The 25,722-nt window shown below is 38.1% G+C and overlaps 1 protein-coding gene across 4 annotated transcripts in view; it reads right to left on the reverse strand.

Moving 5' to 3' along the window:
* Positions 1-609: 609 nt before the first annotated feature.
* Positions 610-25,722, reverse strand: part of Zc4h2 (zinc finger C4H2-type containing) — a 99,111-nt gene continuing 73,998 nt past the window's right edge. For 3 of the 4 annotated variants that reach the window (XM_047536189.1, XM_047536188.1, XM_047536190.1), the window contains exons 2-5: positions 5,883-6,054; positions 4,151-4,323; positions 3,158-3,320; positions 610-2,059 (exon numbers count right to left, since the gene is read on the reverse strand). In XM_047536189.1, the coding sequence (XP_047392145.1) occupies positions 1,946-2,059; positions 3,158-3,320; positions 4,151-4,323; positions 5,883-6,054 (622 nt within the window). In that variant the 3' untranslated portion in view covers positions 610-1,945. Of the gene's footprint in view, positions 2,060-3,157; positions 3,353-4,150; positions 4,324-5,882; positions 6,055-25,722 lie in introns of all 4 variants that reach the window. The other variant, XM_047536191.1, reaches the window with a different exon arrangement.

Genomic DNA, 25,722 nt, shown 5'->3' on the forward strand with positions numbered 1-25,722 from the left:
CCTCAGCAACCCCTTTGAGGAGCTCTAAAGCTTGGATACCCTTTCGATTCTTCTCTATTGTGTCCCTATAGGGCACCAGGACTTTACATCCCTGCATCAATCAGTCACTAGATATATAGTCCCTGATTTCAGGTAAGAGTTATTTCATTCATTTTCATCATCAAGCCATTCCCAGAGGGAAAAATGTTTGAAGTGAAAAAAATTATCATGGAGAAGTAGAAAAAATAATCTCTGGAATCAAGAAAAATCTGGTTTCAAATATTGAAATGTCCTCTTACTAGCTATTTAATTCTGGATAAGTTATTTAACATCTCTGGGTCCAGTTTACTTTTGTGGAAAATCACAATAAGAATACTTAGCTTGTAAAGTTGTTTTGAAAATCAAATACAACCATGTGTAAAAACAATATCTAGAATAGGGACCTGGCAGAGAGTAGGTGCTAAATAAATTGAAGTTGTTATAAAAATTGGATAAATTCTTATGCTGTGATGTCTGGCTTTCTCATTTGTAAGCTTGAATGAATAAAAGGAAAGCATTACCTAGAAGTATAAATGGTATTATATTTTTTGTATTATCCAGTACACAGTAGGCACTCAGTGAGCATTTACGCCAATGAATGAATTTTTATTTAAAAGACTTTATATGACAACACTCTTACTTTCAAAGAGCAGAGGAAACTTTTATATTATTAACACATACACTATGGTGATAAAACTACAGTTAAGGAAAGAAGGAAAAATATCCCCCCTCCCCAGCCAGGGATGAAGACCTGGGAGTAAAACTTTCTCAGTTAGCCAGTACCCAGCTGCATTCATTAAGTCTAAGAGTGACTTAACAAGGAGACACAGCTTTGGTGGAGAGAAGAACTGTGGGGCTTGGGAGCTCAGTGCCTTTTGTTTTAGGAAGGAAGGCCACCCATACAGTCCATAGGAAAAAGGTGGCTAGAAGCTGTCCTGAGCTGATGCTGCCTTATGGGAGTGGACAGATTCAGGAGAGGGAGATGAATGGAAGGGAAGCCCTACCAACTTGCATGTGTAAAGTGATTGACACTCACTTGAATCTAAATTCACTCCTCTCCTCTCAGTAATATACCATCAAACTGGTACCAGAGTAATGGTTTTGAACGGAAGCCAATCTAAATGTCAAACTGGGGTCCCTCATCCTAAGGCAGCCTCTATAGCAGAGGTTTCAGCCTCAGTGTCTTAAGCAGTGACTTTGGTAAGACTTGTAGAGTGGGTATGGCTCCCTAATTACTGTGACAAACTTCTACTGATTTTCAAAGACTGGATGTATGGAGGAAAGACCCATAGATCTCAAGATCCCCAGACATAGTCTGGTACCTAAGACATTTAGTATATATAAGAGACTTCAGTGGGGAGAGCTACAGAATATCAGCTAGGCCTCACAAACGAATATGTAAAGGAAGGCTTGTCCAAGTTACCTCTGGGCCTTAAGGATGAGGGTGGGATATGTGAACCCAGTCTGTTAGGAAGTACAGCAAGAAGACTGTTGTCCCTTCAAAGCCTAAAGTTAAAAAGTACAAGGAAGAGAAACACTGGAGCATTTTCCTAAGACAAGATACAGGCCTACCCCAGCCCTCAAAACCTATATCTCCTCAGGTTCCAGGCCTCAGGCATAAGAGACATAGAATTAAATGTGGGCTCCTTGCCCTTCCCTTAGTTCCAAACAAGGGAAGGGGTGGAAATGTGGGTGGGAAAGAAGGGATCATGAAACACAGTCATTAGCACCTGAACCATATCTCTTCCTAAGACAGAAATTCCAAGAGCAGAAAGAAATGAGTAAAGTGAGAGAGGGGTTGTGCTTCTGTCACATTAAATAAAAGACTTAGTGGGGGTGGGTAAGGGTGTTTTCACAACAGGGCATCTATCACTCTGGTCAAGGGGAGGGGTTATGATCAGCACAGCTCCACATGTTTTCCCTCTCTTCATTCATCCTGCTTCCGCTTAGGCTTTTTGGGGTTTCGGGACCGACTCTTAGCTTTGCAGAGAGGACATATAGGTGCATTCCGGTGAATTTGCTGATGACATGACAAACAGGCCTGGTGGGGGAGCACAGAACAAAGAAAGTTAGTGGTCAGATTTTTTTAGTTCATGGCTCAGACTTCTGATACCCACGGACCCAGAAAGCAATTATGATTTCCCAGCAGAAGATAACAGTAATCATTAAGATTCAAGTAGAGATCAGTGTTCTTAGAGTTCATAGAAGATGAGCATGAAGGATTAGAGTGATCAGATTAGAAAGGAATGCTGAGAAAATATAGGCAAAATGTAGAAATGAGGCAAAACGAGGACTACATATCCATTCAGCATTATACTAGAACACTGTTAACAAGCCTGCCCATGAATTATTTAATTTTCTTGGTCAGGGTCAGCAAAAATTTTCAGTAGTGGCCAAAGCATTAAATATTTTAGACTTTTCACATTATATGGTCTCAGTTACAACTACTTAACTGTCTAACATCAAAGGAACTATAGACAATACATTAAAAAAAGGTGTGCCCATGAATCATTAAACAAAAGTAGGGAGCAGTTCACACTTGGACCATAAGCTTTAATTTGTTGGCCCCTACTCTAGGAAAATATTTTCGTGCTTGACTATTTACTATCGATAAGATTCTGTGATATTACACTGACAGGCTGCAAATGTTTTTTGCCCAATAGAGATGCAAATTAGTTCTTCTCAGAAGAAAATGTAACCATAAATTTCACAGATTTACTGCCCTATAGAACATGAACCAGTGTTGTATCTAACTTGGCAAATTTAAGTCAGCATCCCTTTCCTTTGTTGATTATATAAATATATGTTTCTCAAATGCTCTTGGAAACTGTTTTGTAATCCTTTTGGCTCTCACATTAATGACACATGCACACTATATATTTGTGTAAAAGTTATACTTCTAACTTTAGAAAATTTTACTTGAGCAAAAGCCTAAAAACCTCCCTGCATTCTAATCCCTCTGAGAATGAGGAACAACAAACCAGTGGGGCCAACAGAACAACTCTTTGTATGTGTGCCAAGCAAAGAATGTTTAAGGAAGACCCACAATAAATTAGACCAAAGTCCCAGACTCAGCATTCCATGGCCTTCCCTAGAAAGATATTTTGCTTCCTCCAAAGCCCCTCCCTAGCTCACTCACCTTCATAGGGGGAGGCTGTTGCCTGAAGGTAGCTGTTTGCCGAGTGTCCTGCTTCCTAGCCACTTGAAGTTGTTGGGCGGCGGCAGCTGCAGCGGCCAGGGACTCAGGGATGGGGGGTTCCTGAGGCTCTGTCTGCCATTCTGCTTTCTGCTTCTCAAAGTAACTTTGAAGATGAGAAACATTGGCTGGATCATTCTGAAAGGAAGGAGAACCTTGCCCCTCTTAAAGACTCCATGGCATAGAAACAAGAGTTAAACTGGCTCACTCTAGAAAATTCATATACCTTCCTTTGCACAAAGCTATTTTCCATGGGTACCAGGCTCATTACCTGTTAGAAGGGGTAACCTTTTTGCTCCTTGACTTTGACAGACTCAGATGATCAAGAAATCTGAGGGCTAGCAAAGTCATTTAAAAAATTTTAGTCCTATTCTCCATCCCATGCTCACTTTCAGTATTCTTATTAAGTGTCCCCAGTCTATGTTTATAGACTTGTAAGAATAAGAAGCTCATAACTTCCACAGACAATCTGCTTTACCTTTAGGGAATGCTTCTTTTGACTGGGTTGAACTCTGTCTCCCTTGAAGGCAAGACTACTTCTTAACTCCTGGATTTTGAGATGAAGTCCCCAAGATAGTCCCTGGAGACCAGGAAAGCTAAGCCTTTTGTATTTTCAAAGGTTCATAGATACCCCTTCCAGGCCCTGATATGGAAAGTAACCTCTTAAGAATGATAGTTAAAGTCCTGTGTTGTCAAAATCACAAAAATAATTTTGAAAGTCGTCTGGTAATTCTAGTCTAATCATCCTTCTTTTGGTGTAACAGCTCACCACAGAGACTTCCTCAAAATCATGCAATGAATCAGCCACCTACAAACCCAATCTCTCAGTATCTTGATTTTCAGGCCAGGCTTTGTGTGTATGTACATGCCTGTGTGAGGGTGTATGTGCGTGTGTGCTTATGTGGTATATTGTAGGGACAAGGGAAGGCAGCTTACTCCAAGGAGAGCTTCTCCTCCTCTTCACACAAGTCAGGGAGCCTCTGCAGGCCTAGAGTCATGCGTAGGGCATCCACGTGCTCCTTCAGTGGCTTATACTCATCATGCAGGCGCCTGGTAGATTCTAGCAGCTTGTTTAGGTCATTCTCAGATTGTTTGATAGTGTTTTCCATCTGCAAACCAGAATAGGGTAGGTACAGAGAAAAAAATCCTGAAGTTCTCAGAGACAGTTTAAAACTGAGCGAATACTAGCACAGACTCCAGAGCCAGACCAATCTGTATTCAAGTCCTCTATCTGTCATATCCTTTCTACAATGACTAGTCAAGCCTCAGTTTCTTCATCTCTATGATGGTGATAGTTTAATAGTGAACATGTCTTATAATCTTGATGAAGATTCAACACTCATATTCATTCAAACAAATGAATTTGTCAACATGGGGGCTAACAGAGCAAAGGCTCAATAAATGATAGTTATTGTTCAAACATATCATCTCAAAGCTGGATGGCCTTTAGAGTCTATGTAAGTTCACCCTACCACCATTTTCCAGGTCAGAGAACTGAAGCTTAGAGAGAAGATTGGAATTCCCCAAGGGAAATACTTCTTAGGGACAAAATCTATATAAAGTTACAGGGCTTCTGTCTCCAAGACCAGTGATCTTTCTCTAGGAAAGTCTCTATATTAATGGTTCTCAAAATGTTGTTACCAGATCAGCAGCATTAGTATAATTTGGAAACTCAGGAATGCAAATTTTCAGGCTCCAACAGATATATAGAACTAGAAACTCTGGGGTAGAGTTCAACAATATGTGTTTTAACAGGCCTTCCAACATGACTCTGATGCTTAAGTTTGAGATCCACTGGCCTAGATTTTCAGAACCTCTCTGGAAAATATCATATTCATTTCATTGGCTCTGTATCCTTGGTTAGCTCATAGCAAAATTGCCAATTCTTCATGAGGTCCAGAATCTAACACAGAAAATTCCAAGTGCCTACCTCATTTATATTTCTTTTAAGATCCTAGGCCTGACAGTATGAGAAAATAAGTATTACTACATAAATGTGTTTTCCAAAAGCAGAAATTTAGCTCCTTCAAAAGTAAAATTTTAAAAAGTAATTATTTTCATGGGCTCTAAGAAGTGGAAAGGACCTTACAGGTTGGCTCCTCCAACTTTCTTCCTAGTGAAGGAATTATCAATACAGCAGCCCTAATTCTGCTTGAATAACCTCAAAAAATAGAAGCTTATCACCTTAGTAGATAGTTAATTTTCCCAAGTTCTGAAGATTCTCTAGGGGAGACACTCTAATGAGGAAGCCCCACTTTAGTAGGCAGGCAGAAATAATTCATTTGGTCTGGTTGGAAGCTTTGGAACACCTTAGGCTATACTCCAGAGGCAGGTGACTACTGTACTTTTACTTAAGCATAGCTCTTAACTCTAAAGACTCCCAAAATAAGAGCACATCCCAGCTAAAAGAGCCCTTGGAGGTTACTGAGTTCTTCCCATTGTGCAGAGAAAAATTGAGACAGAGAGATGAGACTTGTTCAGTAACATACAGTTAGTCAATAACAAAGCCTGTACTGATCTCAAAAATCTGGGATTCTTCTACCTCACCACAACCTGATGATTGTTCCCCCAGGGTGACCATGACCATATCTAAAGAGAAGTCACAACACTCACTAATACCTCTTCCTTAATGGGCCCAAAGGTAGGCTCCAGGCAGCGAACCACATACCACATTGATGTCAGCATGGATCAGTCGAAGTTCCTCCACATGAGCCATCTTCTCCTGTAGCAGGAGGTCCATCTCCTGCTTGTATTCTTTTAGGTGCCTCTCCTCTGATTCGAGTGCCTCAAACTCAGCCTTCAAACGGGCCTTGATCTTTTCCATCTGTAGTGTCTTGTTCCTGAAATTCCCCCAAAAGCATTAAATAAGCCATCAAAAGAAGGAAGGAAAATGGAGATGGAGGACAGAGCTAGGTTCTGAGCTGGGCTTTCTTTCTAAGTCATCTTTCCAAATGTCCCTCTCTAGACATAACCAACCACAAGCCATCCCCACAAAATGTAGGAGCTGCTTTCTTTTAAGATAAATACAGTTAGTTTTGTTCCCTTGGGGTACTTGAAAACATGAGTCAGGTTTTGGCTATTAGCTATATCCAAGGGAGAACACTACTGCCATTTAGGGGACATGGGCCAGAAATGCTAAATAACTTCTTAATGCACAGGAAAATCCCACACCACAAAAAAATCTCACCCAAGACACTAACAGTGACCTCTTGAGAAACTATAGAGAGGTACTGTCCATTAAACTTTCTGCAGTGATGAAAATGTTTTGAATCTGTACTTTCCAATATGGTAGTTCTATGCACACATGGCTATTGAACACTTGAAATGTGACTAATGTAACTCAGCAACTGAGTTTTGAATTTTACTTAATTTTAATGAACTGAACTTGAAATTTAAACAATCACATATGACTAATGGCTCTCAAACAGCACAGCACACTCATCAATTTTAAAAGTGAAATGAGAAGAGAATCATTGTGGGTCATTTCTTTAAAAAATAGAAAAACACAAAACCTGTTTATGGTTGCTAAATCTCAATTATATACCCTCTGGCTCAATCCCATACATGGACGTTTTTCCTAAGGAAGTAATCCAAACAAACAAAAAGTTAATACATCGAGATGTGTTTTCTAGACTATGAGTGAAACTGGAATATTTGGCAATTGTTATACTACACTAAGGTTACAATTTCAAAATAAATATGAATGTGATTAAACAACTAAAGGAACTGGAAAGATGTAGTTTCAAGTACCTTTCAAATCATCTGAAGCCTGCTTACATGAGAGAGCTACAAAGTTTTGAAAGGAGGATCCACTAAGCCATGTTGTTGTCCTCCCATCAGCCCCCTATTCCCCTGTTTTCAGGACCTGCCTAGCCATTAGCCATTTACACATACATGGCATCTCTTTTCTTTTGCCTCAGTAGTTAGTGTTCCCCTATTTTCCAGACTATCCCGTGGATGCTCCAGCACCACACCCTGGCCTCAGGCCTCTGATATCAGCTTCTGTCTGCAGTCCTTCTCTCCTTTTTCAGCACTGCTTAAGGCTTCTGCCTCCTTCAACAGGTGCCCCTGAAGGACACAGAAACACAGAAAGAACTGTGTTAGGTGCATAGAATAATGGGAGTTTTTCTTCTTATACTCCTTTTTTTTCTTTTTCTGTGTTTTTGTTTTTACTTTACAAGGAGTATTATCCTATTTGTAGACAAGGATATTGAGGTTCAGGATAGAAACTTGTCTAGCACCACAGGGTTAGTAAATTGGGTGTTGGAATTTGAATGTAGGGCTCTCTGATATCAGAATCTACATACAACTCACTACTACACACTGACTTTGAGGTTACCAGGCTGAAGTGCATAAACATACCAAGGGTTCTTGGTATAGCTGCTTAATTGTCTTGCAGAGGACAGTTACTGATTTTTATTGGTCAATTATTTATTTAGATCCTGTCCTATCTCTGCATATTCCAACCCCAATTTTACAGATGGGAAAACTGAGATTCAGACAGGTGTCATTTCTTACCTGAATTCATATAGCCAATAAAGGCAGTGTTGGGCCAATAACCCATTTCTGCAGGCAGAGTCATATTGTGAAAGGAGACTCAAACCTGGGAATAAATCCTACTTCTGCCCTTGAGAAGCTATTTGCTATTAGACATTAATAACAACTACAATTACATTTTTAACTATCTAGCATGATTATTATGTACCAACACTAGAAAGTTTATGTGTATATTCATTAAACAGATATTTATTGAACACCTATTATGTGCTAGGCTCTGTACTAGTTCCTAGAGCTTGCGCAGAGAACAGGATAATATATGGACAAGGAGCTTCATCTAATGAGGAAAATCAACCATGAACACATGGTTATACGTAAAACCATATGATGAATAGTAGGGAGAGATGAAGAATGTAATAGAAGGATACAATGAAGAGTCTTAACATAGTCTGAGGGATACTGTAGAGTCAAGAAAACAGGAGAAGGTTCCCTGAACCCAAGAATGTGATATCTAAGCTAAGTCCTGAAGAATGGAGTACAGGCAGACACAGTGGACAGCAATCCAGGCAGGGAGAATGGCATGAACAGTAGTAGCCATAGAGCAGAAGAATATGACATATTAAAAAACTAAACAGTCTCAGGAGTCCCAGAGCCAGGAGTGCCCGCCCGCCTGCCAGACCTCCAAGTAGGGGTCTTTCTCCAGGCGATGTTGAGTCTTGCTAAATTGCCGAGGCTGGCCTTAAACTCTGTCCCAAGCTGCTGGGATTACAGATTCAACAGGATGAGCATTCAGACCGTACCCACACTCCAGGACTTGGCGATACAGAGCGTGCTGTGCTATAAGGTCTTGCCCATCCCCAATCTGGAGATCCTGAACAGGGTGCTCATTCTACAGTTGTACAAGGAGGCTCTAATGGGGGGGTTACGTGGAGATGGAGCTGTCCTGCGCCTTGGCCTGACTCCCTATGGGGTACCCAAAGAAGACTAGAAATACAAATGCCTTGATATCCATGTTGGATGGACTGGATAGGCTGCTTGTTGAGAATATTCATCCCAGCCAGTGGAAACTGCAAGCACTGGATTTTCGGGATGAGAATCAGGAATCTCCGTTCTTAGCATCCAGAGCCCCACCGGGCGCCTGCTTGCAAGAAGCGAGTTGTCCAAAGAACAGAAGGAAATGCCGCCAAAGGAGAGCAAAGCAGCACTTGAAGATATTCATAGATCTCCTGATGGAGGAAGCCCTGGCAGTGGAGTTTGTTTTCAGGCTCACGTTGTGGGAGCTGGAGAGGAAGGCCGTGGTCCACATGTACTGCGAGAAGCTGAAGATCCGCTATTTTGTCTACTACAAAATCATGAATGCTCTGCCATTAGACTATGTCCGGGAGCTGGAGGTGTACAGCCACTGGTGTCGGGACGAACTTGAGAAGTTATTTTTTTACCTGCACAGGATGAGGAACCTCCACGTGTTCCGCTTCTCTAACATGAGTCTGAGCGACCTTACCTGCCGCTCCTAAATAGGTGGTTTTCTCACAAATATAGCCTGCAGCTGAGAAAGATGGACAAGCTCTGAGAATTCTGTGTGAACGATGTCTTCTTCCTCCAGGGAAAGGTTCATAAAATCGTCCTGAGCCAGACCCCTTTAGAGAAGGTCTCGCTGACATTCAGTCCGCTTAAAGAGTCAGATTTGTCTGTGTGTCCAAGCACTGACCAACTGAAGCACCTGGAACTCTGCTCTTTTTCACTGAAAGAGATGAGTCCCAAGACCCTCCGGGATCTGCCACAAAAGGTGGCAAACACCCTTGAGACCCTGGACTTGGGAGTATTGTAAGATCACAGACTCCCAGCTGAATGTCATCGTGCCAGCCCCTGGGTCACTGTTCCCAGCTCAGAACCTTCCACTTCCGTGGGAACCACATCTCCCTCTGTGCCCTGAAAAACCTGCTGTGCCACACATCTGAGAAATTGGACCTGGTTCGGATGGAGTTGATGCAGTTGGTAAAGGACATCAGACCTGCCCACAACATCAGGGTTCATTATTCTCACAGTGTTGTCCTCTTTTCTGTGCCTTCCACCTAAGACCTGCATATTGTATTGCCTGAAATCCAGTGGCAGTTGGGTAGTCAGGGGGTTATTTATGAACATCACACTAGATGTTTCTTGAGCTGAGGAGGTGGCTCAGGTAGAGGGCTGACCTGCAGGCTTGGGGCTCCAAGTTTGATCTCCAGAATCACAAAAAAATGCTTCTTATAAACTTCTAATGGGGTGCATATGTGAGGACCTCAAGTTCGAGATCAGTCTTGGCAACTCAGCAAGACTGTCTCAATAAGGGCTGGGGTGGTGGCCCAGTGGTGGAGCATTTGCCTGGAATGTGTGAGGCATTGGGTTCAAGCCTCAGCAGCACATTAAAACAAAGGTATAAGAAAGTAAGAAAAGATGAAACCAATAAAATAAGGACTGGGGTTGTAGCTTTGGATAGGTGCCCTGGCTTCAATCCCCAGGACTACTGAACAATGTATTGGGATGGTAGTCTTAAGGGTCTCCATTTTAATGTTACTTAGTATTTTGCTTGTTATTCGATAATAAAAGTGTCTTGTATAAAAAAAAAAAAAACTAAACAAAGACCAATATGGCTGAACGATCTACTGAAAAAAGAAAGGGGACCTAAATGAAACTGTGGAGGTTGGCACAGGTCAAAACACAGCTTGGAAACTGGAATGAATTAGGACTTCTGTCCTCAGAGGTAGGGGGATCTTAGAATTTTAAACAGCAGCAAAGTAACATCATCTCATCATCTTACCTAGCTTCTCTCAGCCTTGGCTTCCTCATGAAAAACACCTACTTTACAGATTATGTGATGAAGATTACATGAGCTAACACATGTAAATTTCCCAAATAGATTATGTGGCACATAGTGGGTAGGCAACAAATGATAGTACCCTTCCCTCCCCATTCTGCCCAACTCTTCTGCCGTGGTCATGGCCTTTACCACAGTTGTTTAGACTTTGTCACAAAGAGTTTACAGCACATGGAGTGTGTTTATGTGTATGTGTGTGTACACATACACATGAATGTATGTATATATACCAGTGTATTATCTAGGTACATTACTATTTACTAAGATTAAAATAGCAATCAGTAGCATAAGCAACCTTATAATGTCAATATGAAGATATTTTATGGAGTCCAGTCAAGTCTTCCTAATTTATAATCAATTCAATTAAGATGGAAACAAATGTGGGTAGACATTTGCTAAAATCGATGTCAAATTGTAAAAGTATTATTAAGTTGAAGAAATTCGCTTCCAATCCCCAGTTTTCCAAAATATTTTACCATACATATGTGCTGAATTCTCAAGTGTTTTAATTTAATCAATTGACATAATTATTTAATGCAGATTTTCTTCTTTAGCCCTGGTAACATAAGTGACCACTAATTGATTTTTTAATAAATAACTGGTTTTGCATCTCAAATAAACCCAAGTTTGTAATAGTGTAAAATTCTTTCTATATGTTGCTAATTATATTTGCTAATATTTTGATAAAGATATTTGCATCTATATTCATTATGAAATATGAGTCTGTAACTTACTTTTCTTAGACTGCCTTTGCCTGGAATTGCTATCAGGGTAATAAGAACTTTAGAAGATGAAATGGAAAGTTTTCTTTACACTGCTAATTTCTGGAAGAGACTGTGAAGCATTGGTGTTAATTCCTTTTAAAATGTTTGGAAGGATTCTCCAGTGAAACCATCTGGATCAGAGATTCCATTTTTGAGAGTTGTTAAATTACATATTGGATTTCCTAAAGAGTTACAAAGGGTTATTCAAATTATTATTTAATTTTATTTTGCTTCACAGATATTATATTTTTAAACAAACTGAAGGTTTGTGAGAACCTTTCATCAAGCAAGCCTATTGGCATCATTTTTTTACAATAGCATGTGTTCACTTCTGAATGTATCACATGTTCATAAGTATAGCACTGTTTCAAATATTTCATTATTATTATATGTTTTATGGTGATTTGTGACAAGTAATCATTGATGCTACCATTGTAATTGCTTTGGGGTGCCACACACTGCAGAAATAAAGGATAGTAAACTTAATCAATAAATGTTGTATATTTCTGACTGCTCCACCAACCAGCTATTTCTGCATCTTTCTCTTCCTATTCCCTAAGATATAACAATACTGAAATTTGGCCAATTAATGATCCTATGATTATATGATGGCCTCTAAGTGATCAAGTGAAAGAAGTGTCAAATGTCCCTAACTTTAAATCCAAAGCTAAAAATTATTAAACCAATATAGGACAATGTTAAGCCTCTTTGCCAAATGGTTAGCCAAGTTGAAAAGTTGAAAGTTTTTGAAAGAAATTTAAACTGCTACTCCAGTGCACCACACAACTGATAAACTAAAAAGGTGAAACTGCTTTCCTGCTGATATGGACAACATTTTAGTGGTCTGGTTGGACAATCAAAACAACCACAACATCTCCTTAAGCCAAAGCCTAATTCAGAGCAAGTTCCTAACTCTCTTCAAATCTATGAAGTCTGAGAAAGGTATGGAAGTTTCAGAAGTACGAATCTAGCGGAAGTGGATTCATGAGGTTTAAAGGAAGAAGTCATTTGCAAAATAGTGGAAGACAAAGAATCAAGTGTGAATGTAGAAGCTGCACAAGTAATCCAGAAGATAAAAGAAAACTGATGAAAGGGGTCACACCAAACTACAGATTTTCAGTGTAAATGAAACAGACTTTACTTGAAAGAAAATGCCTTCCAGAACTGTGATAGCTAGGGAGAAGTCAATGTCCACTTCAAAGAACAATTTAACTCTTGCTAGGAACTAGTGAAAGTGAAAACCAATGCTCATTTAACATTATAAATATCCTAGGTCGTTTAAGAATTATATTACATTTTTTTTTCTTCCTGTGCTCTATATGAAATAGCAAACCTGAATTCCAGTATGTCTGTTTACAACATGGCTTACTAAATATTTAAGCTTACTCTTGAGAACAATTGTTCAGAAAAAAAGATTTATTTCAAAATGTTATTGCTTATTGACAAGATACCTTTTCACCCAAGAGCTTGATGGAGATATGCAAGGAAATTAATATTGTTTTCATGCCTGATAACACAACCATTGTGCATTCTATAGATCAAGGAGTAATTTCAACTTTTATGTCACACTATATAAGAAATACATTTCAAAAGTCCATAGCTGCCATTGGTAGTGATTCCTCTGATAGATCTTAGCTAAGTAAATTAAAAATCTTCTGGGAAGGATACACCATTCTCCATGTCATTAAGAACAGTCATGATTCATGGAAGGGCAAAGCATCAAAATTAACAGGTGTTTAGAATAAATTAATACCAACCCTCATAGATGATTTTGAGGGGCTCAAGACCTCAAGAATAAAGTAAGTGCAAATGTAGTGAAACAGCAAAATAATTACAATTAGAAATGGAACCAGAAGATATGCTTGAATTGCTGCAATCTTATGACAAAAACTAGATAAGGAGTTGTTTCTTATGGATGAGCAAAAAAAAAAGTGATTTCTTGTGACAGAATTTATGCCTGGTAAAGATGCCCTGAACATCTGAACATTATTAAAATTACAATGAAAGATTTAGAATATTACACAAACTTATTTGATAAAGCAGCAGCACAGTTTGGAAGGACAGATTCCAGTTTTGAAAGAAGTTCTAGTTGTTGGTAAAATGCTATGAAAGAGCATCACATATACTACAGAGAAGTGTTTCATGAGTGTAAGAATCAAACAGTTTGGCAAACTTCATTGTTGTCTTATTTTAAGAAATTACCTCAGTCACCCCAACCTTTGGCAACCACCACCCTGAACAGTTAGCAACCATTAGCATTGAGGTAACCAGCAGAGATTACTATTCACTGAAGGCTTGGATGATCATTAGTATTTTTAGTAATAAGTAATTTTAATTAAGTCATGTACATTGTTTCTTTAGGTACAATGATATTGCATACTTGATAGACTACATTAAAGTGTAAATGTAATTTTTATATTAACTGGGAAAGCAAAATATTTGTGACTTTATCATGAGATTTGTTTTATTACAATGGTTTACATATTACATATTACAATATCACTGAGGTATGCCTGTATTTCATGGCAGGTGAATAGTGATTGTGTTTGTAAGAAATTGGTTCAATTTATGTATCTTGCGCAATTTACATGTACACAGTTGTTTAGAGTTATCACTTTTGTCTGTGGGATCTGTACTGATAATCTCTGCTTCATTCTTTTTGTGTGTGTGTGTGCAGTACTGGGGATTGAACCCAGGGCCTTGTGCTTGCAAGGCAAGCACTCTACCAACTGAGCTATCTCCCCAGCCCTCTGCTTCATTCTTGATGTCAGCAATTTGTATCTTCTTTTTTTCTTTGTTAGTGTTCCAACAGGTTTTTGAATTTTTCAAATAACCAGCTTTTTGTTTAATTGGTTTCTTTTTCTTTTCCTGTGTTCTATTTCATTGATTTTTATTCTAATCTTTATGTCTGGTTTTCTGCTTGCCTTGGTCTTCTTTTTCTCCTTTTTCAATCTATAGAGATTGGTGCTTAGATTATCCATTTAAGGAATGTTTTCTGTTCTAATGTTGGCATTTATTACTACAAATTTCCCTTTCACTACTGCTTTTGCTGTATCCCACAAATTTTGATATACTGTATTTTCAATGTATTTTTATTTTTCTTGAGTCTTTGTCTTTGTAATGTAAATTATTTAGATGTGTGTACATGTTGATATGTACTTAGAACCCAAGTACATGTCAACTTTCCTGGTATTTTCTGATTTACTGTTTTCAACTTTGATTTCATTAATATCAGAGAATACATTCTATAGTTCAATTGTTAAATTTATTGAAGTTTATATCTATTTTGTTGTATGGTATATGGGTGTTTAGAAACAATGTGCATTCTATTGTGGTTGGATGAAGTGTTCTATAAATATCAATTAGATCCTGTTGGTTGATGGTAATCTGGAGTTCAATATCATTGCTGATTTCTGATTTCTATCAAATGTTGGTAGAGTGTGTAGAAGACTTCAACTATAATTGTGTATTCATCCAATCCATCCTTCAGTTCTTTGATGGTTTGAATATGAGGTGCCTCCCCAACACCACCACTGCAAAGCTCCTGTGTTAGTGAAGCAATATTCAGAAGTAAAATGATTGGATAATGAGAGCTGTAACCAATTAGTCTATCCTAGTTCCACTGAGCTTACTGAATGGTAACTTTAGGCAGGTAGCTGGTGGCTGGAAGAAGTAGCAGTATGCCCAGGAGGGGTCCATCTATCTTCCCTGAGGCCACTTCCTCCTTCTTTTTCTTTCTCCCCCCTCTCTCTCTATCTCTCTGCTTCCTGTCTGCCATTAAAGGAGCAGAAATCCTCTACCACACCCTTCTGACATGATGTGCTGCCTCACTTTAGGCTCAGAGCAATGGAATTGGCCTACCATGGATTCAAACTCTGGAACTGTGAGTGAAAATAAACATTTCCTTCTACTAAGTTGTTCTTGTTGGGTATTTTGATCACACTGATGCAAAGCTGACTAAAGTTCTATCAGTCTTTACTTCCCATAGTTTACAGTTCTGTTGTTCGGTGTATGCACATTTAGGATTGCTGTGTCTTCTTGGAGGATTGCCACTTTTTTCATTATTTAAATATCTCTCTCTCTACCTAGTAATTTTCTTTTACATAAAGGTTACTTTACCTGATATGAAAAAAATGTATATATATATACATATATAAGCATATATGTGTATATATATATATATATATACATGCACACACACATATATATATTCCCACTATGCTTTCCTTTGAATAATGAGTCTGTAGTATATATTCTTCTATTCTTTACATTTACCAAATATAAATATTTTTTAAGAGGCAGATCTCATATTCAGTGCTTTTATCACAGTAAAATAAAATGAATACAGGTAAACAGAGGCCAAGAAGGAGAGAGAAATAACTGCAAAAATGTTCTGAATTTGATAAAATAAGTTCAATAAGTTCAATAGGTTACAAACATGAAAAAACTACACAAACTTATATAACAATCAAATCACTTAAAGCAGTAACAAAGAAAAAGACTTAAAAGCCAGAAAGAAAAAAAGCACATCACATACAGAGGAAAAAAGAATGATTGACGCAAGATGACAATGGTATGTTATAGTTATACATAATAACGTATTATGTATATTAGTGTATTATACATAATAATGGGGTTCATTTTGACATAATAATACATGCATAGAATATAATCTGCTCCACTTCAGTCCCTAGTACATCCTTCTTCCCTCCCCTCTCCCCCTTCTACTCTATTGGACTTTCTTCTACTCATTTCTACTTTTTAAAAATTAGTTCTTTATAGATATACATAAAGGTGAAATTCACTGTGGTATAGTCATTATGTACATATCACAGTTTGCTCGAGTTCATTCCAAAAAGCCTCTCTTTTCCCATCCCCTTCAGTCTTCCCTTCAATCCCCTTCCTCTGCTTTACTCATTTCCTTTCTTTTTTCATGGATTTCCTCACCTGCTTTTTCCCCCTTATTTTGGTCTACCTTCTATATGAGAATTAAACATTCAATCCTTGACTGAGTTTGGCTTATTTCACTCTGCATGTTCTCCAGTTCCATCCATTTACCAACAAATGCTGTAATTTCATTCTTTATGGCTGGGTATATCTCCATTGTGTATAAAACCACATTTTCTTTATCCATTCATCTTTCAAAGGGCACCTAGTTTGTTCCTATAACTTGGCTATTATGAGTGGCACTACTATAAATACCAACGTGACTGTATCACACATTGATTTTAGTTCTTTTGGATAAATACTGAGGAGTGGGAGAGCTGGGTCACATGGTGGTTTCATTCCTAGTCTTTTGAGAAATCTCCATACTACTTTCCAAAGTGGTTGTACTAATTTGCAGTGCTACTAATAACGTACAAGTGTACTTTCCCCCTGCATCCTTACCAGCATCTATTATTATTTGTATACTTGATAATCGCCATTCTTACTGGAAAAATCTCAGTGTAGTTTTGATTTTCATTTCCCTGATTGCTAGGGATGTTGTACACTTTTTTCATGTATGTGTTACCCATATGTGTTTCTTCTTTAGGGAAGTGTCTTTTTAATTTTTTGCTCATTTATTAATTAGGTTATTTGTTCTTTTGATGTTAAGTTTTTTGTGTTCTTTATATATTCTGGATATTAATCGCCTGTTGGAAGAGCAGCTGGAAAACATTTTCTCCCATTCTGTAGGTTCTCTTTTCATGCACTTAATTGTTTCCTTTGCTGTGCAGAAACTTTTTAATTTGATGCAGTCTACTTATTGATTCTAGGTTTTATTTCTTGTGCTTTAGGAATTTTGTTAAGGAAGCTGTTGCCTGCACTAATATGTTGGTGTGTTGAATCAATTTTCTTCCAACAGTGGCAAAGTTTCTGGTCGAAGTACTAGTTTTTTGATCCACTTTCACTTGGCTTTTGTGCAGGGTGAGGGATAGGGATCTAGTTTTATTCTTCTACATATGGATATTCAGTTTTCTCAACACCATTTCTATTCACATGATCCCTGACAATATAGAATTAATTTTTCCAGTGAAAATAAATTTGAAAAGCAATGGTAAAATGAGAACCTTTCAGATGCAGATAGTCTAAAATGCTACATCACTAGCAAATCTGGACTTGAAGAAATGTTAAAGGAAGTCCTTCAAGTAGAAGGAAAATGATAGCAGAGTGGAAAATGTATCTATTCAAAGGAACAAAGAACAATGAAAATTGCAACTTCATGGAAAATATGATAAAACTGCATAAAATGACAAGCTTTTAAAGCAGAAAGTGCAACAATATAATAGCATGATTGCAGAAAGGGAAAATATTTTTTAATGTTGTTAAATTTCTTACACTGTGTTTGCAGTAGAGTGAACTCAGATGAAGGTAAACTATGAAAAGTTAACTACACGTACTATAAAACCTAAGGCAACCACTGAAATACAATAAGCCAAAAAAAAGGGGTAAAAATGGAATCACAAAAATGTAATGTGGTAACTTGGATTAGATCCTGGAATAGAAATGAGACACTATTTGGATTCACATTGACAAAATTCAACAAATTATTATATAGATACAATGTAATCCTATTAAAATCACAATATATTTTCTATACAAGATGATAAATGGAAACTAAAATCCATATAGTAATACAAAGGGCCTAGAATAACCAAAATTAACACTTAAGAATTATAACAAAGTCGGAAACCATTTACTACCTGAATTCAGTAATCATTATTAAGACTAGTAATCAAAACATGAAGTATTGGCATAAAGACTGACAAGTAGATCAATGGAGAATACAAATAATTCAGAAATAACCCCACATATATGTAGATGACTGATTTTTGACAACAGTACAAAGGCAATCCTGTAGAGAAAGGAATAGTCTTTTGAAACAAATGGTCCTGAAACAACTGAACATCTATATGCAAAAAAATATACTTCAAAGCACATTTTGCACCATATACAAAAAAATGAATATAATGTGTGGGTATATATGTGTGTATATGTATATATATACATACATACATATATATACACACACACACACACATATATATATATATATATATATATATAGAGAGAGAGAGAGAGAGAGAGAAAACTTAGTGTGGAGTTTTCAATAAGAAAACAGGAGAAACTGTGAATAAGGGTTAGGCAAAGAACCATTTTATATGGCACAACAATTCAAAGATGATGTACTAATGAATTAGATTTATTTTCCAACATTAAAACCTCTGTAATTCAAAAGACACTGTTAAGAAAATGAAAAGACAAGTTACGGTTTGGGAGAATATCTTTCCAAAGCAAATGACTGAAGGACCTGTATCCAGAAAATATACATAACACTCAAAACGTACAATCAGTAAACAAATAATTCTACTGAAAAATGGGCAAAAGGTTTGAATATAGACAATTCTCCAGAGAAGTGGCAAATAAAACCACAAAGAAAACTCAACAATATGAGTCATTAGAAAAAGGCAAGTTGAAACTACAATGAGGTACCACTTCATACTATTAGAAATTAGAGTGGCTATAATGTCTCCTCATTCTCCTTCTCTTACCCCCGCTCCCCGCTCTTCTTCTTCATTTTTCTTGTACAGGGAACTGAATTCAGGGACCTGAACCACTGAGAAACACCCCTAGCCCTTTTTTATTTTTTACTATGAGACAAAGTTTTGCTCACTTGTTTAGGGAACTACTGAGTTGGAGAGGCTGCTCTCAAACTTGAAATGCTCCTGCCTTAGGCTTCTGAGTAGCTGGGATTACAGTTGTGCCATACCAAGCCCTAATATAACATCTTTTTAGACAAAATAAAACATATTGTTGAAGATGTAGAGTAACTGGGAACCTTATATATTGCTTCTGGAGATGAAAATTGGGATAATCAGTTTGTAAAAGACCTTTTAAGAATCTTAAAAAGGAGAATGAAGAGAAGGAAGGGGGATAGGAAAGGGAAAGACAATACAATAAATCTGAAATAAATAACTTTCCTATGTACACATGTGAATACACAAGTAAATCTCACCATCATGTACATCCACAAGAAATTAATTTTAAAAAATAAATTAATTAAAATAACTATGGGTAAATGGCAGAAAGATCAATAGAGAGAAGGGAACAGGGGTTGGGGAAAGGAAGGGGAAGGAGAAGTACTGGGGTCTGAATTAGAATAAGATATATTCCATGATTGTACAATTATATCAAAATGGTTTCAACTGTCATGTATAACTAAAAAGAACCAATAAAAGTAAAAAATAATCTTAAAAAGTCATAGATGTATTTATCATGTGATACAGAAATTTTGCTCCTGAAAATCTAAACAGGACAAATGAAAATGTTTCCACAAGAGTTTTGTATACAAATGTTCACAGCAACATTATTCATAAAAGCCAAAAACGTGGAAATAAAATGTTCATCAACTGGTAAGTACAACCAAAATGTGGTATATTCATGCTTGAGATTATAATTGCTAAATAAAAAGGAAAAATGTACTGATACATGCTCTAATGTGGATGAATCTCAAAAATTATATATTAAGTGATAGAAGGGAGGAGCAAATGATCACATTTGTAAAATTTAGCTCAGATGCAATGTTTACAAAAGACAAATTGATATATTTATATATCGATATATATGAATACATTACTTGTTTCCTGCGGTTCTAAGCAGGAACTCAGTTTGACTGAGGCTATACAAAAGAGGTCTGCTTCTTTACTCCATTATTTGTAGTGCTGGGGATAGAACTCAGAATCTCAGGCATGCTAGGTCAGTGCTCTAACACTGAGCCATAATCACAGAGAGTTCACTTAGGATTGATGGAAATGTTCTAAAACTGTATCTTAGATATGATATAGTTCTTTACATTTACTAAAAATCATTGAATTGGATAATTAAAATAGATGGTTTCTATGGTTTGTACATTATGGATCAATAAATACCTACTTTCCTATGTACATATGTGAATACACCAGTAAATCTCATCATCATGTACATCCACAAGAAATTAATTTTAAAAAATAAATTAATTAAAGTAACTATGGGTAAATGGCAGAAAGATCAATAGAGAAAAGGGAACAGGGGTTGGGGAAAGGTGGCTCTGTCCAGCATGCAGAATTAAATTTAAACTCAAAACTCCTTATGGACCCAAATTCCAAGCTCTTTTTGTTCCCCTGTCATGTTTTTCAGGAAAATAAGTGACTTGTTCAAAAGGCATGCATAGAGGAAACAAACAAATTCTAAAGTCTGCTCAAGGACATAGCCATGAGGAATAGGAAGAAGAAGAAAAAAGAGAGAAAAAGAAAAGAGAAATAGAGAAAGTAAAGAAAAAAGAAACAAAGAAGGACTTTTTCCCTTGAAGTTGTTTGCATTTACTATGCTCTTTCAACATAGTATTTTATGCCCACACTTCCATACTCTTACAAACTGGGTACTTTGAGCAATAACTAAATCTGTAAATCTGCATTTCTCAGATTTACAGAGAGGGCTTCATGCCATCCGCTCCTTGGACACACACACATACTAGTTTTAATTCCTTTACAACTTCGACCAGTCAAGCACAGAAACATTTTATAAAGCAAGCACTGTTCTGGTTCCTGTGCATTCAGGATTAAAAAAGATCCTTTCCTTCAAATAATTGAGGCCAAATATATAAAATAGTACATACAAATCAAAACTATTATGGCCAATGTGGAAATGGGACTCCCACAGTCATTACACTCACATCAAGTCCACCCCCACCTGATTGATTCTACCAGAGTGGCCCAAGATGAACCTCCCTGGAAGCCATGGGGCTCCTCACAACATTATTTCAAAGACACAAATCAATTCCATCCCCTTCATACTAGAGAAAAGGATCAAAGGTCCACATGGGAAAGGAACTATCAAAAGCTACATGGCCACCATCCTTAGGTCCACTATTTGTACAGACTTATCCACAAAGCAATTTGAAATGAAGATAATTATATACACAAAAGCCTTCTAGAAGGCAGAATGAAGGCAGCATGCCTTCTTTCACTTTTTAACCTCCACATCACTTATCACGTTGCTTTGGCCATAAATGGACAGGAAGAATTACATTTGGAATGAAAATAAGTGACTGCATATAAATGGTATAGCCAGGGAACTGATTACAACAGTAATAGCCTCACAGAAGGAAAGACAAGTAGGTCTGAAAGAGAAAAGTAAATGTTAGGGAATATTTCATTTGTTTTGTTAGCATTTATTAAGAAACCATTAGTGCCAGGAACTGGGAAGGAATCTAGCCTTAAGAAAGGCTAGATAATTTAATATAAATATTTAATAATAATGGCTTTTATATTTGTGGAGCCTGCTATGTTCTAGCAACTGTGCTGGTACGTTATAAGCAATGAAATTTAATTCTCATCATACCAACACAAGCAGTATGGTCAGCTACATTTGCACACATGAAGAATTTGAGATTGAGAGGAATAAAGTGACTTACCCAAAATCAAAAATTTGAGAAGTAAAAGACACAGTATTGTGAACTTAATCGCCTTCCATCACACTTAGAAATCTTCACCATATGATGGATTTAAAAATCAAGTAAAATAAGCTAACAGGGCGAATTCTTGTCCTGGTGCAGTGACACATTTCAGGTTAAATAGGGCACATCTCCTAACTTCTTGGAACCTTGGGAATTCTACCTGAATCATTCAGTATGACTCAGTGTAGATTTGCACAGAATTGTTAGATGATTCCCTAAAATGAGATCTTTGGAATGTTTTGCCATACATGTGATAAAAGCATCCACATCATTAGAAGATTCAGTGTGTAACATTTTACGTGTGATAAGACCCTCTCAAAAAGCTAAAGCACAGCTGGTGTGGTCAGTGATTCCAAAGAAAACCATAGAATACTTCCGTACTGTTTCTACAATCACTGGAGACACATCCTTAATTAAATTTGTGAAATGGGATTCCTGAGCTTCTCCTGGGCCACTGCCTCTTCAGGCACTGACCAAGATAAAAACGTTCACCCAGTTACTTCCTTCTAATGACTCCTTGCTGGCTATCACAGAGGAGGAAAAAAGAGGTGCCAGGGATATGCATCATCATTCCTGGGACAAATTTGGCACGCTGGGACCTGTAGCATTTGAGAAAGGAATGATCAATGAAAAGAGATTGGCTAGTGGAAGTGGATGGAGAGTTGCCAGTGTTTACTGATGAGTAGAGGGCATGTTGAGAAGTGGACAGATTCACATTATATTATATAGGTACAACTCACCATGCCTTATGAATGCAGTGGTTCTCCAAGGGTGGTTGCTGAAGCAGCACCAACAACATTGCCTAGGATCTTGTGAGAAATGTGAATTCATGGGCCCCACCCTAGAAGTACTGAACCAGAGACCCTGGGGATGGGGTCCAACAAATTTTTAAATTAAGGACCCGCCAGTGCAAACCAATTCATGATTAAGTTTAATCACACCATGCAAATGATTGGCCTGGAGTCGAGAATTCTGTTGGAGCCTGTTGAAGATACCAGTGTCACATGGAGTGTGCTAGGTTAACTGGGCAGTGAAATATATGAGTCTGCAACTAGGGATAGGTCAGATCTTTTGACTTTCGTTGGAGGACCGTTCAGATCAGGTCCAATTCATCCAAAGTGGCAAAATTGCATGGAATAGCATAGCCTTGTGCTGGCCCAGGAGAAGTGCTCTGTAAATCCACTAAATGAATAAAAAGGAGTCAGCTTTTCCTGCTACTTCCAGTCATGTGACACCACTGCTTGAGGAACAACTGTTCTCTATTTGCTCATCTGAGAAAGCACCTACTGTGGGAAAACAGGTTTCATAATATAGTCCAGTTTATAGACTTTTGTACATCTCAATACCAAATGCCAACTCCTTTCCATGCTTTCTGCTGTGGTCAGCATTTCTTGGCTCAACTTGTCCATCCCCAAGTCCCAGAGGTCTCAGCTGTCCTGGGACTTGCTCTTGAGTAGTCACAGCCCTGGTGTCAGGTTCTAAAGCCTACTCTCAGAGGAGCCTGAGGAGCATGCCAGAGTACTGACTGAGGACAAAAAGAAGGGCAGAGGGAGGAAGGAAGGGAAGAAAGGAGTTAGACACATGACAATTCAAAACTGTAACAGAAGACAGGTTCACCTAAGAGCCATAATAAATACTCTTGTAGAGCATAAAGGGTGGTGTGGGTGTTTTGATTCATTGGGACCGGGGTATTTGAGAAAGTTTGGGCAAGAAGTGGCATTTCATCTGCAACGTCCTTGAAATATGAGTAGGGTTTTCAGTTTCAGAATGAGAGAGAGCAATGTAAAACGAGGAATCTATGTAGGAAAAACCCTAGAGGAATGGAAGTTCATGAATTAGGAACTTCTGCATGGCTAAAGGACATAGTGAAGGAAACGACTGGTAGCAGATAAATGGGAATGGAGAATCTGGATGTGATTTGTGGGGCAGAATATGAAATGCCATTGTAAAACTGATGAACAAATGTTTGCCCAACAGATGAGGAGTAAGGAATGACCTAAGAGAGAAGTGAATTCCACACCATAACCTGACACACACACACACACAGAATCTGTAACAACGTCTTTCTCATTGTATGCCCACCAACTCTTAGGTAATATTGATAATCTCCCTCTTATTTTTAAAAATAAAGTTTAGTAGCACCCCAAGCAACTGACTGTATTCATTTTAAAAGCTAACTATGGGCAATGGCCTATATTTTCAAAAAATGAACAATGGGAAGACAGTAGGGTGTCTGAGGAAAAATATGACTTGCATGCTCTACCAAGGGAGTCCTCACAGCAATGTGGATAGCATTAAGTAAAGGGTACAGACTGAGGATAGGGAAATAATTGGATGGATCCTAATGTGTGCAGCATTACAAATTTCCCTAAGAATAAGTCCTGAAATAGGGCAATGAGTGTGGAGTTGGAAAGTAGGGCTTGAATTTGAGCAAGGTGTTGAAGGTAGAAACAGTAGGACTTGCCAAATGATTGGAGGCCAGTCTGAAAACAGGCAGGGGAGTCAACGTTGACTTTCAGATTTCAATCAGGGTAACTGTGGAGAGAATTGTGGCATTCATCTACAATTTGGGGGGCAGGCGCTGGACTGCAGTGGAGAGACATGAAGAAATAACAGTTGACTAGGCTGAGCTGAATCCAGGTGGCCAAGCCAAGCAGGCTGTGGGATGTATGGGGCTGAAGCTTGGAAAGTGGTGGTGTATAACAACTAGAGATTTGAGAGACAATATTTAAAGCCATGGGAGTGCAGGAGATTCCCCCAGGAGAATGTCTAGGGTGAGAGAAGAGATGGAGGTTCCAGTGCAAAAACACATATTCAGAAGGATATTTTAAACCGATCAACATGTACTTCCAAAATGAACCTTTTCTTGTTCAAATAAGGAATTCCTGCAGCATAGGGATATGTTTGTATCTGCACGTGGATGTGTGCAACATGTGTGTAAATATGGCATGTGCATCTTAATGCAATGCTGGTATGTGCACAGGGGGTTGATGTAGGTTCTCGTTCATGTTACGGTGACTGCACTCGGTTTCTAGGGCTCATTACTGATCTCCCTTTCCCTCTTTTCATCTACCTTTTGTTTCTTCAATTCTTGTTTTCCTTCTCCACATATCCACATGCTAATTCACTGTCACTTAAACTCCCAAGAAATAGATAGAGAAAATAAACCAGCATGGTATTTCTGGACTGAGGTCTGAAGCGTAGTGTTGGAGTAGGGTTGTGCTGGGCTGGGCACATGGTCAGAGCAGGGGCCGGGAATGGGCTTAGATATAAGAGTCCATTCCTGAGGCTTTTCCCACTGCAAATTCTGCCATCGGTGTGTGTGTGAGTTCTGGTTATGAATGTACGTGTCTGGGTCTCTGTCTGTGTGTGCAGGGGTTTAGCTTGAATTCATTGGCTGGTGATGCCATCGTCATTGCTGCTTCAGCCCCAAGAACATTACATTTTTAACAGAAACAGTCTGCTTTGCTTATAAATTAAGGATTTTGGGATGATGGTAATTATAATTTAGAGTAGTTGAAGAGCTATGAACCATGGTTAATCACATTATCAGCATTTGTAAGGGAATTAAATGACATTGAAATGCATGCACCATGTGAGTAGGTTGCATTTTTTTCCCTAGCTGTGTCACCACAGATTGGTTGTCCAAATTCTCTGAATCTCAGTGTCCTTGTGCATAAAATTGGGAATAAGAATTCCCAGCACAGATTTCCTTTGGGAAGGTTGAAGATTAAATGAGCCAAGAGCTTTGAAAATAGTCAGTTCTCAGCAAATGTTTGTTCCTTTCCGAAGTTCTTTCTGGCCCCTTCCTTTGTTGTTTCCCTCTACCTCCTATATGTGTTTATCTGTCCTTATGCGGACATCAAATATATATTTGTAGCACTTTCTTCATTTTAAATTCATAAACCAAGGGATTTAA

The sequence above is a fragment of the Sciurus carolinensis genome, chromosome X (assembly GCF_902686445.1).
Source record: "Sciurus carolinensis chromosome X, mSciCar1.2, whole genome shotgun sequence".
Lineage (NCBI taxonomy): Eukaryota > Metazoa > Chordata > Mammalia > Rodentia > Sciuridae > Sciurus > Sciurus carolinensis.